This window comes from Protopterus annectens, chromosome 1.part0 (genome assembly GCF_019279795.1).
Source record: "Protopterus annectens isolate FY-2018-M chromosome 1.part0, PAN1.0, whole genome shotgun sequence".
NCBI classification, from domain to species: domain Eukaryota; kingdom Metazoa; phylum Chordata; order Ceratodontiformes; family Protopteridae; genus Protopterus; species Protopterus annectens.
Genome location: NC_056725.1, coordinates 1,363,962,252 through 1,363,983,814, shown reverse-complemented (window position 1 = coordinate 1,363,983,814; position 21,563 = coordinate 1,363,962,252). Strand labels below are relative to the sequence as shown.

Genomic DNA, 21,563 nt, shown 5'->3' with positions numbered 1-21,563 from the left:
TCCAAAATTTTTGTGGTTGGTGGTGGGAGGATTGCTGTAGTTTGGTGTAATAGTTCCTTTTATCTTGTTTGATAGCAAGCTTAGTCTTGTTCCTTTTTGTTTGAAGCTAAGGTGATCAAAAGAGTCTTTCGTGGTTCTCCATTTAGTCCATGCTTTATTCTTACTAAGGATAAGTTGTTTGGTGTTGGTTGTTAGCCATTGAGCTGTCTTAGATTTCATTCATAGAACGGATGGGGGCATGATGATCGAGAATAGTAAGAAAGGTATTATTAAAGTGGTTAACAGCTTCATCTATTGGGAGAGTTTTTAGAGGTGACCAGTTAATCAAGCTGAGTTCATTTTGAAACTGCTGAAGGTTAAAATGTTTTTGCTGCGAGATGAGCGAATTAGGGAGGTGTTGTTAGATGAGTTTTGTGCCTAATGATGTATGTGAGAGAGTGGTCGCTAAGGTCGTCTGGGAGGGTACCTGTTGAATACATTTGTTGGGGACTATTAGTCAAGATACAGTCGAATGGTTTCTTTGTTATTGTTTTTATTTGTTCTAGTTGTGGAGTTAATGGTTTGATGGAATCCGTGCAGGTTAATAATGGTAGATGGATTAGTTTGTTTGCACATGTTCCAATCAATATTAAAGTCGCCTAGTAGTATTGTTTCTTGAAGGAGATTAATTGAAAACCAGTTTAGTAGGTCTTCTAATATGGGGAATTGTTGCCTGGGGAAGATAAGTGCAGATAATATTAATAGTTTTGTGTGAGTTTAGGGAGAGTTTGGAAATAATCAGTTCAACATTAGAGTCATGTGGTGGGGTAAGGGCTGATTTACTTATTTCCAGTCCAGTTTTGAAGAGTATAGCTACTCCTCCACCTTTTGTTAAGACGATCTTGTCTTAGGATGTTATAGCCAGGGGGGATAATTTCGTTATCTTTTATTGTGGGTTTCAGCCAGGTTTCAGTAAGACAGAGAATGTCAAACTGTTGGACTTCTAGTAGGGCATGAAGAGCAGGAAGTTTGTTACATATGCTACAGATGTTAAGATGAGCTATTGTGAGAGATTTGGGAGGTTTAGTTTGTGGTGTAGACATAGGTTTCATAGTTTGGGAATTAGGGGATGGTATGTCTGTGTTTGGGCCTGGGTTGGGGTGGATGTCCCCATCAATTAATGATAAACCATGAATAAGGTTAGTTAGTTGTGAGGTTTTGATGCTGTGCAAGTGTTTTGTGAGTCGAAGAATAAGGTATTTGATGTGTGAGAGCGATGATATTTAGGTTCAAGATATGAGTTGCTGTATATGGGACTGTGATGGGTTGTGAGTGTAGTTGGGGGTAGCTAGGGTATGTTTGTGTGGAGTACAAAGGTAGGATTTAAAGGTTGCTCATAGTAGGTTATGAGGTAGGTAGAGGTAAGAATAGTTAGAAGAGTTAGTAGTAGGAGAGGAAGGTGAGTGTAGGACATGTTGAGATGAGTGGGGATTGTATATAGTAGGTATGTGTTCAGAGAGGGAAAGGGTGGGTGTGGGATTGGACTGCTATGGAGTGGGTGGAGAGAAGAATATGTTCCGATTGGCTAGGGAATGTGGTGGGTGTGGTTATGCGGGGATAAATGTAGAGGTCCCAGGGGCGGGTGGGATATGGGGGCAGGGAGGGGAGCGGAGTGATACTAGTTTACTTTTTGTCGCTATCACCCTGCCAGTGGATTCCTAGTGAACTCGTATTTTAGCAGTTTTGTTGTTGGGAAGATGTTGCCAAACTATCAGAGCCTCTCGACAAAATGGGTATGATCTGGTTCCTCCTTGTTTATGTACCATACCACCGACATATTGTCTAACTGGATTGTAAATGTCCCTAGTGGAAGAGAGTCGTGGAGTGCCTGCAACACCAGAAGCACTGCTCTCATCTCTAGAACACTGATGTGCAAATGGACCTCATGGTCTTGTCATATGCCTTGGACTGTCCTTCCCAGATAATGCCCCCCACCCTATCTGGAAAGCATCTATGGTCAGTGTAGTAAAAGGCTGTTGTGGAATAAAGGGTCTCCCGATGGTCACATGATTCGACTGAGTCCACCACCATAGAGCCCTCTTGCATGACTCCATTTTTCTGATCAGATGGGGCACAGGAAGTTCTTGTAGTGACCACTGAAAAAACAGGAGCCACTGAAGGATTCTCATATGCATCCTGATGAGAGGAACTAGAGATATGGTTGAAGCCATGGTTTCTAGAAGTTTCAGCACTACCTTTGCCTTTACCTTGTCCTTGGGAAGAAGGTGGAGCATTTGCTGTCTGAGAGCAAAAATTCTGTCGGGTGGAAGACATGCCATCATAGAAACGGTGTCTAGGTCTGCGCCTATGAAGGTAATATGGTGACAGGGCAATAAGGCAGATTTTTTACAAATTGACTGTTATGCCTAGCTGAGCACAAATTTCCAATGTCACATCCCTGGCTTGTTGAAGTGGATGCTTGGTGGTGGCAGTTAGGAGCCTGTCGTCCAGATACAGAAACACTTGGAATCCAAGACATCTCAAGTGAGCCATTACTACTGCCATGCATTTGGTGAACACTCTGGGAGCTGTAGTGAGACAAAAGGGCAGAGCTCAGAACTGATAATGACTGACTCCCAGCTGGAAGCATAAATGACTCCTTTATGCTCTGTCCATTTTTATGTGGTAGTACGCATCTTGGAGGTCTATTGAGCACATCCAGTCATCTTTCCCTATGAATAGAAGTACTGACTGCACTGTCACTATTTGGAACTTGGACTTTTTGACAGATTCATTCAGTTTGCTGGGATCCAATATAGGTCTCCAGTCCCCTGTTCTTTTTGGCACTAAAAAGAATCTGGAGCAAGTTCCAAATCCTATTTGGTCTGTGGGGACTTTTTTGGATGACTTTTTGTCTAGCAACTTTTGAATTTCTATAGTTGCTTGCTCCCTTAGACTTGGTGGAACATCTGGGATTGTTCTGATGTGTGGGAGAGGATGGCAAAAGGGAATGGAATAGCTTCTGGATAATGATATTTGTACCCACTTGTCTTTTGAGATATTTTAAATGAACTGCGTATTGCACGTATGGCTGCTGCACGGCTCCAAAAGTCCCCAAATGCAATCCAAAACAAAATGAGCCAGCAGAAAGTGTGGAAATCCCTTTTAATGAAATAAAATAATAATATGAAATAAATACATCATAACATAGATAGAGGGAGAAAAGAACCCTACTACGTGCCCCAAACCGGTTTCGGCTGTAATAGCCTTCTTCAGTGAGAAAAACATAGTCATAGATGCATACATACATTCATATATACCATACAAAAGCTGTTCATTGGTTCATCATAAATGATCATTAAGTCCAGGTGAAAACAATGCTCCTAACTTAATAATCCATTTACGTTCCTTAAAATTAAGTATATTATGCCATCCTGATTTGTCCCTACATTTACCAACAATGCAGTCAATGATAGTAAAATGGAGAGATGCAGTGTTATGTTTGCACACATGTTTATATAAAGCATTGGTGGAACGTTTATTTTTGATATCACTAATATGCTCCCCAATTCTAAGACGAAAGGGTCTAGATGTCTGGCCCACATAGAATGAGGAGCATGAACAAGTGACAAAGTAGACTACCCACTCTGTGCTACAATTAGCCCAGAACCCGATATTAAAAACTACAGATGTGTTCCGGCTGCTAAATTACTTGGTTTTATTAACCCTAAAACAATGGATACAGTGTCCACATGGCATACAACCTATAAGTGGATCTCCTGTTAGTGTCTGTTGAGTAGGGGCCATTGATCTCTGTTCTACCCTCTTATAATTACTGAAGAGGGAACCTAATGTATGCCCTCTCCTAAAAGAAAAGGAACATCTATTACCCCAAAAATGGGTGTAATCTGTCCTCAGCTAGAAGTATGTTCCAGTGTCTATTAATGATGTTCATAAACCCCTGTGTGTTACGTCCATATGTTGTCACCAAACGAACCAATGGGCTGGTACAACCCTTTGGTTTCTCCTTATATTGGAGACGTTTGGTTCTATCCTGGGTAGAAGCCCAGTGACAAGCAGAACTAACCACCCCAGGTTTGTAACCCCTCTCACGAAACTGCTGTATTAGGTCAGCCCTGATGTCTTCAAAGGATTACTGGCTGGAGCAAATTTTTTTGACCTGGAGGAACTGAGATTTGGGGATATTCCGAATGATATGTTGGGGGGGTGCTGGTGGCATGAAGGAATGACTTATATTCGGGGAATTTCCTATACACCCGTGATCCTAGGGTGTCATCAGGATTTCTACTAACTTCCACATCGAGAAAAACAATCTTCGACCTATGGAAGTTCACTTTAAATTCGATCCCCCACATATTGTCATTGAGATAACCAACAAATTCATGCAAATAAATATCATCTGACTTCCACACCATCCAACAATCATCGAGATATCTACGCCAAATATCTATTTCCTCAATATACAGATTGTGACTAGAGTCATAGATGAGTACCTCCTCAATATACGCCATAAACAGGTCAGCATAAATGGGTGCAAAAGATACACCCATTGCTGTACCTTTGAACTGCCAAAAGCATTGGTCCTGAAAATAAAATACATTACTAGCTAGGACATACTCAGCCAGGCACACTAAGAATGTATTAAAGCCCAGTTAATATAATCCTGATTTACCCAGCCAGTATTCCAAAGCAAGTAAACCTGCCCAATGTGGGATATTCGTATAGAGAGAGGTGACATCCAGGGTGCACAGTAACCAATGTGGTTCCAATTGACTATCTGATATAATATCAAGAAATTGCATAGTGTCCTGAATTCATGCCCGTACCACAGATAGTAATGGTTTCAAATGGTACGTCAAATATTCCGAAAGTGGTTCAGTAATGGATCCTCGCCCTGATGCAATCGGCCTACCAGGAGGACTTTTGGCATTCTTATGTATTTTGGGCAATAAGTAAAAGTACTGTTTATTTGGGGGATGATACCGGACCCACGGTGGTGGTGCTGCAGTGGCATTGTCACCTCACAGTAAGACGCTGTCCTGTTCGATTCTCAGCTAGAGCATCTTCTGCATGGAGACATGTGTGAATAGGTATACCTTCGTTGAAGGTTGTGTGTCAGGGCTGGTAACTCGGCACGTATAAATCAACTACCAATCATTAGCGGACCAGAGTTCCGCTGTGGCGACCCCTAACCGGGAAAAGCCAAAGACACAAACCGTAAGATGATGTATATCTGAATTAGTGATAATGCCCTCTTCCCTAGCCTTAGTCAGAAAAGAATCAATTTTGGTCTTGAGATAATTAGTTGGATCCAGGGGGCATGGCCATGTAATACCTACCATCCCTAAGTTGCCTCAATACCTCTGCATTATAGTCAACCCAATCCTGAACCACTACCGCACCACCCTTGTCAACTGGTATAATAACAATCTCCTTATTATTCCTAAGAATCTCTATACATAGTTCTTCATCCTTAGTGAGATTATTGCGGGACTGTTGAAATCCCCGAAGGTTACAATGTAAATCTTTGAGAATATTTGCTTGAAATATAGATACTATCTGTGACATGGGTAGTATAAAAGTTGATCTTTGAAATTTGAACTCATGAACTTCCTGAGTAGATTCATTATCAAAAAACAATTTAAGATTCAACAGACGACAAAAATCGACCATATCCTGTGCTAAAGTGTATTCTGGAACAAAAATGCTGGGAACAAAATTAAGACCTTTGTTCAGAACTTTAATTTCCAAATCAGAGAGGTGTACAGATGAAATATTGTGAACATTCATAAAATTAACTAATGCTCGGTCATCAGTTTCAACAGATCCTCCAAGCTGTCCACAGGTTTTTTTGTGCTTCCTCCCCCCTCGCCTGGACCTGACCCTAAAGGGTGTGCCAAACTACATCTTTTGGGATCTGGTGAGACACATCTGTGTGGTTTCCCTCCCCTTCTGTGTTCGAAGATGTTTCATCTCCTGAAGTATAGCTATATGACTCAGAATTCCTTTTTAAAATAGATTTAGGTCTTTTTCTCTTGGGGCAGAATATTTTCTATCTGGAAACCTAAAGGTAACATTCCTAGGAGTTTTAAAAGGTTTACCTGTTTCATAATCTCCTACATCCCTTTGAAACTTCTTAAGTTTTTTCTCCTTTAAAATATGTTCAAGCTTAAGTAATTCAGTAGTAAGCTGATTAACACAAGAGGTGAAGGACCCTAGTGATTCAAATTTGTTGGCCTTCAGACATAATGCTTCAACCTCCTTAATCCTTTAACAGCCCATTCATAAAAACCCGCTAGGGAATCAACAAACCCCATTGACGCAGATTGTTGAATCTGCATCCATTCATCAGTTAGTAGGTCATCAATATTATATACTAAGGGCTGTACTTTAACCCTATGGCCTCGTGGAGCTATCTGTTTTAATTGGTAAGCCTTAAATAGGTGTAAATACCAGACATTTGATCGAAGTCCCTTCATACTTTTACTAAGTTTGAAAAAAATTGTCTCACATTGTATACCTGGGTCCTGATCCAAACCCCTTGGTTAGTTATCGTCATTGGGAAGGCCTAACCCAAAAAACGCCAGGTCATCCATATCTGAAGCAAGACCTCGTATTAACCGGGCCAACGCCATATTGCACTTATAAGACACTAATAAAAAGGGGCACAATCAAATCCACCAATAATAGTAATGACACAAGAACCAAAAAAGGCCAGTTTAAAAAATATGTATAGTCTAAACATCAACCAAGTCCCAAAGAGATGAAATGGCAACCACAATGTATAAATCATATACTTCCTCAACCGATGTGGGTAACCAAGTGTACAATGGTGCTAAATACGAGTGGTCAAAAAATGGTCAAAAAAGTCCAGCGACTCATCTATAAATTGAAAGAAAACTTTCACATTAGTTTAAAACAGCGATACTATAGCTAGTCCTTGTGGTAATGGCTAAGCATTCATCCTACATTAAGACCAAAAACCCACAATGCTGCATATCTCTGTAATCACGAGCTAGAAACTGGAAAATCAGCACCAAAAACGCAACCATTTAGAATATAAAAGTGTGCCCTTCAAAAACGACACATAAATAGGAAAACCATGCATCAATATGGGACCAGAGAAAAGTGTTTGACCCACCAATCAATAATACTATATAAATAAATACCTGTGTCATCTATTAAGAGGTGGAATGAAGATCCTTATAAATAACTACATATCAAAATATGCATTATGACTGGCTCCAAAATAATGATAGATAACCTGACACAGCAAACCCACCCCCAAAGATAAACCAGATATCTCCACACAAATCTAGCTGAAAGGTATGAAGAGACAAAGAACCTAACCAACCTAAAAATGCATAACATATGGTAAAATCGGATGCCTAACAATCAATATGACATACAGTAATTATAACAAATAGCTCAATACTCAAATATAAGAGCAATTTGAAACTTCAACATATGCATATAATGAACTGGTATTAAATGATGAAATACATCAAAGGATGTAGCCAAGAAACATACAAACTGGCTCCATGCTAGGCCTACAAACATGCAGACTTGGAAGATTAAATGTTATACTTAATCATGTCCATATAAGTCCCAACAGGCCTTAGATCAATGTCCCTTGATGTAAACAATGAACCACCAAATCCTTCTGTTGGTAATCCTGTACTTAAAAAGTTTTAAAGTCTATAAGTAGAAAATAACGTGCCAATGTCGCCGTATTCAGCCAACTTGCCCAAATCCCAATATAGATTTCAATGAAAAAACGCCAGAAAAAAGGAAGTGAAGCATCAAATCCACTCAACGACACCAAAATATCCAAGCCCAACAGCGATATCAGTCCAAAATATTGTTCGCAGCAAAATAAATGTTCTCTAGTTAGGGTAGACCACCATATCACATGAAAAGAATGTGCAAAATCAAATCAGAAGAAAAGAAACAAGTCCATGTATGTGCTGTAAAGAAAAGCAAACAGTCGTACTAATAAATTAAAACCTCGGAGCAGTGTGTCAATCTCCATGGACTGGGTGAAAACCATCCAAAATATGGAAACAACGAACTTGATGATAATCCACAACAGTGGAGGGAAACCACAAAACACCAACAGCAAAGAGAAGAGAAATCCAAATGAACTGCATATTGCACGTACGGCTGCTGCATGACTCCAAAAGTCCCCAAATGCAATCCAAAACAAAATGAGCCAGCAGAAAGTGTGGAAATCCCTTTTAATTAAATAAAATAATAATATGAAATAAATACATCATAACATAGGTACTGGGAGAAAAGAACCCTACTACCTGCCCCAAACCGGTTTCGGCTGTAACAGCCTTCTTCAGTGAGAAAAACATAGTCATAGATGCATAACATACATTTATATATACCATACAAAAGCTGTTCATTGGTTCATCATAAATGATCATTAAATCCAGGTAGAAATAATGCTCCTAACTTAAAGTTAGGTAAATTGCCACTGCACTTAATGGCAGAAAGTCATTTTATTTCATTTATTAGTTAAACAACTAGAAATATGAATTTGTTCTCAGGTATATCAGGCACTTCCTACCTATTGGGGGAGATATATAAATGAAGAGTTCCCTTACTGCAAATTCCAACACTTAAAGCAAAGATGCAGACTGGCCCAATGTCACAGCCTGTGGGCTTCAGACTGTGACACCAGTAACCCAAGTTCAGCAAGTACCCTGGGCATCAGAATACTGCCTGAGATGAGTAGGCTTCAGCTGCTATTTACCCACTCACATATCACTGGGGGAGTGATGGGGACCTGCATCTATTTAGTCTCACGCCTGTACAGATCTGGGTGTTACTCAGCACATTTTCCAGTCTAGGTGCAAAAACAGACACACTGTGCTGCACACACCATCCTGTGATGCATTTGAGGTTACCCTGCTGCATGCACATGTACCACAGCAAAAAATGTTAGATAGTTTAAAATTAGCCTGAACTCCTATGTCTATAAAAACACAATATTTTTCAGTAAAAAAGGCAGCAGCTGGGTGCAGTATGGGGTTGGAAACAAACAATCAGTCAAATATGAGGCATTCACACATACTTCTTGTGGAACTGAAACTCTGAGCTTATAGCTAGGTGAGGCTGTCAGGGAGGTGTACATCTTGGTAAGTAATGCCTTTAAAGACATAAATGTTAGGGCAACTAAGAACTTAGTCCTCAAAGAGTAACAATAAAAGAGTCAAAGAGGTAAAATATATGGTACAAAAACAAGCGTCTTAATTAAGGTTATTAACTAATTGCTCCAATCCTTGTTTTTGTTTACAAAGAAGCAGTGCCTCTCCCAAATGAAGGGAATGTCAGGGCCTGACTCTCTTCTTGTAGTCCCCCCTCAACTCATTTACAGTTACCATGCTTACCTTCACATAGGAATATGGACAAAACAGAATCAGATTATCTGCTCCATCAGAAGATGTCGAAGCAGTGCTGTAGAAAGGAAAATTTTCCTTTTCAGACTCAAAAAACTCTGATGGAGACCATCGCAGGGGAAGACAATACTCAGCACTGCACAACTTTACTCTGTGAAATATATCTAGTGGCACGGTACAACCAGCCACTCTCAAAGGCAGTGCAACCAAATCTGGGAAATAGATGCACAGACTGTCCACATCTCTTATTACAGTTGTGGTGAGGGGTCATATTCAAACATGGCTTCCCTTGCAGTACAAACGTAGGCATCAGAAAAGGAACAAGTCGGTATGAATATGCCACATTTGAAAAAATAGTTCTTATATTTTACAGTATGGAAAATATAAACACAGTATGTTTCAGCACTACTATACAGAAGCTGATTTTTTTTTCTAGCTGTCTGTACACGTGACTCTTCAACACCTGCTGCAAAGTTTATGTTATATTCATTCTTCATACTTGGCTTACCTTGGCCTGTACCCAAGAGAACAGCATAAATGTGCTGGCGAGCAGGTAGATAAACGACTGCTTGTCCGGGAAGTTCTGTATCTGATTCATCCTCCAATGTATTACTGCACTCCACTTCTCCAGCACTCAGCACGTTGTACACCATGAAACCTTCTGCTCGGACATGCTGCTCTCTGGCTGTCTGTTAAAGAACAAAAAAAGAGATGGATCTTCCTTCTGAGTGATTATAACTACAGGTCTAGGAAAAGAACACAGCATTTTCACTCTGAAAAGTATACTTCTTAAATGTTTTAGATTTTGCTTCAGATTTTTGCTCTGTTATTCATAAAAATTACTATTGACATAAAGTAGTGCAGGTTAATTAACACCGAACACTGCAGTTATTAATTCTTCAAGAAATGCTGTTACTACAAGTTTTTTTTTTATTGTATCAATCCTCTAAGTGAAAAGTGTCAATATTTAAAAAGTGCCTCTGTTCTGGGGTTTTAGTTGGCCCAGATTCTAAAGAATATAGGATGACAGCTATGCTGGTAAGAAAACAACACTGGCAATATGGATAATTTACTGCACTGAGTTCCCCCCTCCCCAGTGCTGTTTTACTCTCCAGCATAACTCTCAAATGTCCCTGATTTTGCAGAACACCTCAAAATTTGCTACATATTTTTGTCCTGTCTCTGATTAACTTAATGCCAAATGTTTGAGTTACATACTTCTTATTGTTCAGAAATGCATATTGATGCAGAATTTGTTATTCTACTAACTATTTAGCAAAGTAAAGTAGCACTTGAAAACTGTCTCATTCTTGTTGGCTTTCTCCAGAATCTTTGAGCAAAGAAGTTGACAGTAATGCTGTCCAGCTCTGGCATATTTATCTTCAGTACTTTCAAAGGATACAAGGATATTAGTTCTAGAAATACACAGACTCCCACAATAAAGGCAATATAATCTATCCATCTCAAAAACAAAACAAAACAACTTTCAAAATGCTCCAAAAGCAAAGCTTACATATTTTACTTGTTTAGCAGTTTGTTGTGTTGATAGGCTAAATGCATTAAGCAGAGGCTGTTTCCACACAAAATTACAGGACATTATCTACAAAATGCACTGAATAAATAAAGAGAAGAATAAGTCATACAAAATAAGCACATAATTCTAGTAAAATACACTCGTTATATTTTATCAGCTCACCAAACTGTGAGCAACTTACAGGAGAAAATCAAACTACAAGTTCAATAATAATACAAAGTGCTACTACTGTAAACTAGGGACGTACTATTAGTTATAAGCAAAGCAGCAAGAATGGCTGACATGTAGCATGTCGCAAGTGATTATGTATTTTATTTACTTACTTATTTTGTTAACAGGAGCATGTCTTATCATCGAATGTAATTTTGGCAAAAGTAAAAAGAGTGTGCGCTGTTCGCAGAAATTACTTTTACTGGCAGTGAAGTTTGATTTTTTCCTCCACTGTTGTGTGACCTTGCAGTTGGTATATATATATATATATATATATATATATATATATATATGTGCATAGATATGTATTAATATATATCTATATATATCTATATATATATATATATAATCTATATATATATATATATATATATATATATATATATCTATATATATCTATATATATATCTAAATATGTGTGTGTGTGTGTGTGTGTGTGTGTAAGATGGGGGGTGCAAGGGGCTTCCCTTCCTGCAAAAACAAAACTGCAGTGTCCATCAAAGGTGTCCCCCCCCCCCCCTTTATTTATTTTTTTTTAACAGTCATCGAAATTACCTTTGGTTACTTGACTTGAATCCATGTATTAATATGACCATCCAACTGATACAAGTCCTATTTTCACTGAGGACTCAGATGCAGTATCTCTAGTAAGGGATATATACACAGTTACACAGAATGCAAATAAAGATTAAGAGACTCAAACCCCTAACTACAGGCTGAATCTCATTAGCGGCATATAGTCTTCATTCTCTCACAACTGCCGCATACCACACAATTTATGACGTGTCTGAGGTACAGAAAAAAAAAGGTACCTGCAGGGGAATTCCTTACAGAAACCACACTGTTCATTGCTGGCCAGTGGATCAACATTCAGAATGTCATCACTGAGCAAGAAGGGGAGTGTTTTTTTTTTTTTACTTGTCTTTCTCTCTTTTCTCAGTTTGTGCGATTTTGCAGCTGATGTACATATATGTCTCTCTATACCTATATATATATATATATATATATATATATATATATATATATATATATATATATATATATGTGTGTGTGTGTGTGTGTAAAATACATGTCATTTTATATATATATATATATATATATATATATATATATATATATATATATATATATATATATATATATATATATATATATATATATATATATATACATACACACACACACACACATATAAATCACAAAATTCACTGCATAGCAAAGGTAAAAAAAGTGATTTAAAACGTGTAGATTGACTGTTTTTTCTTAAAGTTGCATCAGTATCTAAACAGATTTATATATAATTCCTGAAATGTATAGAACATTTAATTTGTCAGAACCTTTCAGGCTGCTATTATTTTATTATGCATTTAGATTGCCAGTATATGCCACTGTCATATTTGTGTACATCATGAGTGTGCTTTGTTTTGAAGAAGCCTACGATCTGTGGGTGAAAGCGCAATATTTGTGTACATCAGCAGTGACATATATGTCTAGTGGTGCATGCATAGTAATAGTAGTGACAAGGATCTGTGAGAGTTATTTTGCCAGTGTAGTGGTAGTACATGCAGTAGTAGTCTGAAGAATAGTTGTTTACTTTGCTGGTGTTTTTGGAATGCATGCCGACTGTAATTTGTGGGATATTTCTCCCTTGTACTATCTGCATAACCTTGAAGTCAGTTTATATAAATTGGGGGATGTGGGAGATTTGCCACTGGCAAAAAAAAAAAAATAGTGTCAGTATTTTTTTTGTTTTCTAAATATAGATCGGAGGTATATTAGTGTAATATTTCAAGAAGTATGCAATATACAATATATGTTTACTGAGGCTACCTAGAGGCAGCAAATGTGTCTTTTTATATGCCACACAAAGCAAGTGTCTCCCAAGCAGGAATACAACCAACTCTATTACACAAATCACAACAGTGGATCACCTTACTGTGCAGAAAGAACAGTTGTGTAAAATCTTTACACTGTTGCAGTATTTCTTACAATAGGGATACCCTGCCAAGGGTGACCTGACATCTGGCCAGTATACCTAAGCATTTAGATTGCTAAGGGTACACCCTGCCAAGGGTGACCTGACATCTGGCCAGTATACCTAAGCATTTAGATTGCTAAGGGTACACCGTCCCTCACATGCATGCTCCACACATACAGCATAGGGCAAAAAAGTGATGTCCAGACGTACCATCCTCAGAACTGACAGCTCCAGTAGGAACGCCAGTCTAAGAATTAGAGCGGTACAAGGCACATTCAGAAGGGAAATAACCGGGGGGGAGAGTGAATACTGCGACAGTGAAGAAAAGGACATCTACAGTTATGGTAAGATTTTACACAACTGTACTATGTCCTTCCATTTCACTGTTGCAGTATTCCTTACAATAGGAGTACAAAAGCTCATGAAAAAGAGAGGGAGAAGGAAGAACCATCATAGCCCTCTAGGAACCCATGAAGTTTGGCCTTAGCAAAACCATCTCTAGCACTAGATATCACATCCAACTTCTAGTGTTTGGTAAAGGTATGCACAGAAGTCCAGGTAGTTGCCTCAAGAATAGAGTTAGTATCAGAAACTCATCCTGTAGTCTTCCAAGATGGCTGCACATTCAGTAACAGCTTGAATCTAGCTCTTCCAGTGTGAAAACAGAAACAACACAGAAGGCCAGTAGACATTTGTATTTAAGGGTAAAATCCAGTAACTGGCTTGTAAGTGTACTGCTTGGATTCCAGGAAAAAAAGAAATACAAATCTCCTAGAAAACATCAGCTACAAAAAGAGAGGAAGAAACACTGACTGGGGAACGTTCTGCAGCTGTTCAGCAAAAAGCAATGCAACCTCCAGATATTACTTCCAGTAACCTACAGGAAGATATAAGACAGCTGCACAAAGACCTGGTTAAAATAACCAAAGCACTGATGGGAGTATATAAACAAAAACAACAAAAGGCTGGAAAAAATGGAAGAAGCTTTAAATAGACATTCAGATGAGATGATAAAGCTGCAAAAATCAGAGGCTGAAATGAAGAAAAGGCTGACTGAATATGAGATTGCTCAGGAAGAGATGTTTAAAAAAAATAGAATTAGAGGACAGAGCACATAGAGAAAACCTGAGATTTGCAGCTATACCAGAGAAGTTGGAAGGAACAGACTGCATAAATTTTATGAAAGCACAAATAAGCAACTGGGCAGGTTTCCATCCACATCAGGAGTTTAGTTGAAAATGCACATCGTGTGTATGCTCCAAACCTGGTTATAAGAAAGCAACTGCGACCCTTAATAGTAAAGATACAATCCTACCAGCCAAAGAAGTTGATTCTGACAAAACTGTGTGCAGAAGGAAAAAAAATACTAAAAGTGGGAGACAGCAGAGTGTTTGTGGAGAATAATTGCTCATTGTACACCAGGCAGAAGAGGAGTAAATTCATTTCACTATTCAAGGAATGTCAAGACGCAGCTGTGAGATTCAAACGTCTGTACCCAGCTGTCCTCAAGGTATTCTTCCTGGGAGGGACAAAATCGTTATTTGATGAAGTACATGCCAAGGAGGAAATACAAATGTTTGTCCAGCAAAAAGAGAGCTGTAAAAACACGAGGAGATTCTGCTTCTTGTTCTTCTGGTAATAGAGACCACAAAGAGACTGTACCTGTGAAACATTTTCCAATGTTTCAAAGGAAAATGTTGGACAGAAGGCAGAGAGCACGAGGGTTAACTAGGATAATCAGGAGTACGAAGAAAGCAAAGCAGAGACAGGAATTGGGACATGGAGATGAACAGTAATAAAACCAGTAACAATGTGGGATTACAGTGCAATAATTATATTTGTGAAATACGACAGAACAAGAAAATCTGGAACTATTGGACTTTTTCAGAATTTGTTGGACTTTGGGGGACTCTACAGAATATGCCCTACTTCATGTCATTAATGTTCAGAAAAATGCTTTGGGGAGGAGAAAGTTAACTGTAAGCAAAGACAGCATTTCTTTCTTAACAGTACTATTTTTTTGTGTATGGTTTTCTTTGTATGCTATAAAGTAAAGTTTTCAGTTATTTTTAAGTGTAATGAGGATTGAAAATAGGTGCCGCAGTTCTTTTTTTTTGTTCCCTTTCTTTCTCTGTTCTCTTGTTCTTCCTGTTCAGTTTTAAGAAATGTAGGTACTGCAACGTAAAAAAAAAAAAATACACCTGGTTAAAAGAGCATGACAAAAGAAAAATTAATGTGCTTTTTCTCACTAATACATGGGGGAATGACTGGATTAAGGACCTTAGACTGATTTAGTACTGAGTTTTGAGCGAAAGCAAATAAATGAAAAAGAATATTGAATATTATGAGGCTTTTTTCTAGCAAATAAATGTATGCTTAGAAACAACTCTGTATCTGGCCCTCGTGTCTCCATGGAAACAATCTGATAAAGAGAAATTGGTTACAGGCTGGTGGAGAGTGAGCGAGTGGGGAGAAAAAAGAAAAGAATAACTGGCTAGGAAATAATGTTCTCTGAAAGCATTTAAGGGTTTTCCTACCTAGGAGAACTAAAAATCTAAGACAAAATCAGTTAGCACTTAGTAGAAGCATAGGCTGCACCATGCGTCTTGGCATGGATAACATTTCTTTTAGCTTAACTAAAGTCTGTGAGTGTGGCTGTCGGTTTGGGACAATTGTTCCTATTAGGAGGGTAAACCTTCAATATTTGAAGATGTACGTAGTTTTGTGTGTTAGTATTAAATGAATAGGTTTTAGGGGATATTGGGGTTCATTTTGTTTGCGGGCTTTCAATAAAACAAAAAGGTTTGTAAGATGGGATATAGGCTCAAATGGATATGACAAGAAACCACTATATAAATGTTCAACCGCTAAACAGTATATGCATGTAACACAAAAGCTGGCACTAAACAATTAACCAAAAAAGTGATGTACATAAAAGGTGGGAATGTTAACTTTAATACAATGTTGCTTTCTGTAATGTCTTTAAATGTTAGTGGTCTCACAGATAAATACAAAAAAGAACAGTAAACTATATTAAAAAACATAGAGTGCAAACAGCTATGTTACAGGAGACACACTTGGAAAGAACTGAACATGAATTTGATAAAGAAAGGTTTTCAGGATGGTTGTTCACTGGAATATCTGGGACAAAGAAAAAGAGCTGCACAAGTATTAATTGCAACAGGAGCATCAATAGTGATAGAAGATAATATAAAAAAGATAATAATGGCAAATTTGTAGTGCTAAGGGGCTACTGGCAAGGGGGTAGGATTACACTGGCATGTATTTATATTCCACCAAAAACTGCTATAATGGTGCTTAAGAAAATTCTGGAAGAAATAATCAGTTTTCAGCAAGGAATATTGTTTATAGGTGGGGAATGGAATTTGATTTGCAGCAGTGGAGATGTGTCTGGAGGGTCCAGAAGGAAAGTATAACAAAGTAGGGTATATTTTTAAAGAAATTTATGAAAATATTTGGCATAGAAGATGTGAATTCAGCAACAGGAGTTTGGAGTTAATTTACATATTATTCCCCAAGTTATTAAAACTGGGCTAGGCTAGACAGAATTTACATTTCACGGGAACATGTGCATTTAATTGAAGGTCTTGATATGCACCCAATAATTATTTCAGATCATGCGCCAATAATAACTAAAATAAAACACAGGGTAATGAAACAAAAATAAGACACTGGTGCTGTACCACCTACCTGTTGAAAAGAAAGTAATTTAAGGAATAGGTAGAGGAGATTATTCAGGAGCTATTCAAGAGGAAAAATTACTTAAGAAAATATAGCTAGGAGTGAAGGTGGAGTTTAAAAATAGAGTGGAAATAAAAGAAAAGGAGCTATGGTTGAGAAGTAACAAGAATTATTTACAGAGACTAACAAATGTCAAAGTATTGCAGAATAGGGCAATCTCACAGAACACTAAGAGGATCAACTGCTGAATGCTAAGCAGAAAATAAGGGATTGCCTTGATAATATACAAGAATTTAGAAAGACTGCTGTTAAGGAACTGTTTTTTGATAGTAACACTATAGCACAAAAACGTTTAGCACAACTCAGGCAACAGAAAGTAGAAAGGGCTGTCACAAAGCTTAGGGAGCCTATAACAAGGAAGGTACAACAGGTAGTAGAAATATTTCAGAAATTCTATGAAAATCTGTATATGATCCCAAATGATGAAGGTATTGATTTAGTGAGAAGTTTTTTTGTTCAGAATAGTTGTTTTGATTCAGTTAGGATTGATTGTATTTATTTATTTATTTATTTTTTTGCTAGAAATTATTTTAGAAAAGATTGTGTTTTTATTTAAAGGGTGATACTATTGGCAGAAACAGGGTGCAGCCATGGGCATGCCTTGTGCCAACAGTTACACCAATTTAATGATAGCTCAGTGGGAATATGTATATTTTTAAGAACAATAAATACTCCCAGTTTGTTAAGTTCTTCAGGAGATTTGTTGATGGTGTCTTTATGTTATGGGAAAGTCCATTAGATATGATTGAAGAGTTTGTGGAGTATTTGCTCAGTACCACCACATTTCTTAGGCTTATTTATAAATATTCACTTAGTATTATGGATTTTTTTAGATCTTCAGGTATGAAGGTGTACTACGGGACTTTCACTATGAGATTATATAGAAAACCTTTTTGGATGAATAATACTCTTAGGAGAGATGGTATGCATCCGACTCGAGTTTTCAGGAATGTCCTTAGAGGTCAAGGGATGAGGGTCTCTAGACTGGGCAATGTTGAAAATGAGTTCAAATTACATTTGAAGATGGTTCAGGGTGAGTTCATGGAAAGGAGTTATAAGAGGAAAGATGTAGATGAGATGGGTCCAACTGTTAGACATATAAGGTCTGGTCATGCTTGACCATATTTTTCTGATAATAGGTCTCCCAGGGTTGGTTGCCCTGGTGGGAATCCATGACAAACTGTTAATATGGTTTTACATTATTCAAGCAACATGGATATGACAGGTGAGGTTATTAGAAAGAATTGGCCTATTCTGTTATCTAATGACAAGATCAAACAAATAGTTGGGGAGTACCCACATTTTTATTTTAAGAATAAAAAGTCCTTTAAGAGGATGTTATGTTATGGGGGTTATGATGATATGAATGTAGGAGTGAACACAGGTACATTTCCTTGGGGGAGTGCAATTTTTGCAGGTATATTGATTGTACCAATAATTTTAAGTATCCAGCTATGGGTAGGGACTTTTAATTTAAAGTGAGAGCAAATTGCTCCAGGAAGAATTTAGTTTATTTGGCTTCTGGTGTTTCCTGTTCATCATTTTTCATTGGCAAGACAAACAGGACTTAAAAAGAAACAATAAGTGAACATGCAGCTGTGATTTGTAGGTTTGATGAGAAGAATGGGCTTGCTAAGCACATTCTCGATTATGATTCTTCACATTTCTTTAAATTTAAAGTGTTAGATTGTCTGCAAGATGGAATGTATCTTGGAGATTTAAGTAATATCACAGAACAACATGAGATCCGTTGGATTATTAGGCTACAGGCTGATAAATACCTTGGCCTTAATGCTAGGGTTCCTCTGAGACCCTTTCTAAAAGCTCACAGTTTAAGTTAATGAGTCATTACTGTGTTTTTTTCTTACGCGTGGTGGTTTTGAATTTATGAATGAATTTCTAGTATACATATTATGACATCATTAGGAAGTTTTGTAATTGGTTCATTTTAACCATGTGATATGAATGACTATTTAAGTGATTGAATCAGTTTTTGGTTTTAATGGTCCGCAGAAGTGTCACTTATGGCATGAAAGTGCTAACCTAATTATTGAAGTACTTTGTTTCGCCGTGGTTGGTCCTGTGTGTTCCTTTTCTGCATATATTTTATTAGTTGTTGTTCCAAGAACCAATTATCCACCATGGAATACTTCACTTTTCTTTTTGCATACACACAGAAATTTTTATGGAAGAATTAAATACGCCAAGGTTAGAGGTACATGAGGTTCAATTATTAACGGTTAGGCTAGGAGGAGATGTGATAAAAATGGTGATGTATAACCAATCTACAGGAATGTCCCCAGCAATAGATGGTATTCCAGTGGAGGTTTGGAAACTAGGAGGGAAAAAAACTGATAAAGATCTGGAAGGATTTTTTTAACAGCATTTTAAGAGGAGAAGCACCAACGTTCTGGAAGAAAACAGTGGTAGCTGTAATACCTAAAGACGGTAAAGATCCATCAGACCCAGCTTCATACAGCCTCATTTCAATACTAAACCATGATTACAAACTGTTCGTGTCTATAATGGCTAAAATATGGCAAAAGTAATGCCAAAATTGATAGATATGTATCCATGTGGTTTTGTGATTGGGAGGCAAACATTTGACAACATTAACAGAACATTGATGATCCAGAGGGAACCAGAATGTAAAAAAATACCATTGTTGTTGGTGGGTCTAGATGCAGACAGATGCATTTGACAGAGTAAGCTGGGACTTTTTAGCAGGGCAATAGAAGCATTTGCAGTTCCTGAAAAATTATAAGGTTGACTAGGAGGATATATTAGGGATCAGAGGTGCTCATTAAAGTGGGTGGGGTCCTCTCTGATAATTTCTGCTTGAGCACAGGAACCAGGCAGAGGTGTCCTCCTTCCCCTTTGTTATCTGCATTATATTTAGAACCACTGACTAATAAAATAAAGGGACTCGGAAATTCAAGGATATAATTGGTATGGTAGTCAAGAAACGCTGACTCTATTTACAGATGATATTATTTTACACCTGCCAAAACCAAAAAGAGACATTACAGTGTTGTGGAACATTTCGAGACAGTTTCATATCTTTTCCAGGTATAAAATTAATGAAACTAAAACAAAGGCAATAACGGTAAACTATGCACCCACACACAAATTGGTTCGGAAATATCCATATTTATGGGGTTCATAGGTAGGTACTAGGCTATCGGCCCTGGGGCCTATATAAGCCTAGCCAAAAAGGTTCCCTAGCCTTTCCTGTGCCCCTGTCAAGCAGTGCCGCAGAAGTGATCCCCGGGGTGAATTTTCTATTTCCCATCCAGTCATCAAGGTTTTTCTTAAAGAGGGCCAATGACATAGCTTTGTATGTTAGGCAGACATCGCCTTTGAGTAGGTGATATGCGACGGAGTAGAGATGGAGTTTTTTGAGACGGTCTGCGTATGGCATCTGTTTGAGGCCGGTAATCCTCTTAGTGAGGTATTTCTGTGGCCTTTCCAATTGCTGTAGGTGTCTTGTGAGATACATGCCAAATGGGGCATTGTACTCTATAATGGGTCTGATGAGGGATGAGTAGAGAGGAACAATGACCTCCATTTTTTTCTAGAGGAGAACCCTTTTGTGATGAGGTGTGCCATGTAGAAGGATTTCCTGACTACTGTGGCGATATGGTTATCAAAGGAGACACTACTGTCCACCTGTTTCCCGAGTTCTCTCATCACACTTTCAGTGTTTAGTGAGCTACTGCCTATGTGGTAGTTCATGGGTACCAAGTTTTTCCCTAAAGGGATGACAATGCACTTCTTAGGATTGAGCTTGATGTCATGACTTTGACACCAGGCATCTGTCTCTGTGAGGCCCTTTTGTAGAAAGTCAACGGGCAGGATTCACGAAGGCTTGCACGGAGTGTAAGAGACGTGTAAGACTCCATGCAAGCCTCGCGATCCAGGAACAGCCCGAAACTCCGTGTAAGAGACCAGCTAAAACTTCTCTTACACGGACTGGGCGTGGATATGCTAAATACCTCACTTGCAGCCGAAAGGCATGCAAATGAGGTAGAGTAGTGATCCACGAAGCAGAAAGCAGCCCGTGTAAGAGCCGTTTAGCTGCAGAAATGTACTCAGTTGACAACTGAGTACGTTTCTGCAAAAATCACAATGGAGCCATGTCAGCTCCAAATAAAGGGTGCATATGTGTCAGGAAGCATGCCAATGGCCAAATATGTGGCCACTGGCAAGGTACCCCGATGCAAATATGAAAAATAATATATATATATATATATATATATATATATATATATATATATATATCGCTGTATAACACATAAAAATGAAGGTTATAAACCCACAAATGTAGGTTTTATGCAATACATGGATTTACAATACAGGGACCAGCAGACCAAAACAACATGGCCACCATTTAGTGGTTGCTAAGGGGGGAAGCTGAGTCTAAGAGATGTAACTAAGCATTAGTAGGCAATCTGATGTAAATGAGTGTTAGGATACTGAATTCCACTGTCACATAGCAAATGAGCACATTCTGAGTAGTGTAAGAGATACATAAGGGAGAGGAATAGAGTAGGAGATAGGTGACATCACAGGGGGGAATGGTAGAAAGAAATGCAGTTCATTGGAGGTCAGTGTTACATGACAGATGTCAGACACATATCATGGAAAGAGGAGTGCCACAAGATAAGCATGG

The 21,563-nt window shown here is 38.2% G+C and overlaps 1 protein-coding gene across 2 annotated transcripts in view; it reads right to left on the bottom strand.

The window, feature by feature from the left end:
- Positions 1-21,563, bottom strand: part of FAM120B (family with sequence similarity 120B) — a 1,321,047-nt gene that overhangs the window by 989,491 nt on the left and 309,993 nt on the right. For both annotated transcript variants that reach the window (XM_044066895.1, XM_044066905.1), the window contains exon 3: positions 9,916-10,096. In XM_044066895.1, coding sequence (XP_043922830.1) covers positions 9,916-10,096 — 181 coding nt within the window. The remainder of the gene's footprint in view (positions 1-9,915; positions 10,097-21,563) is intronic.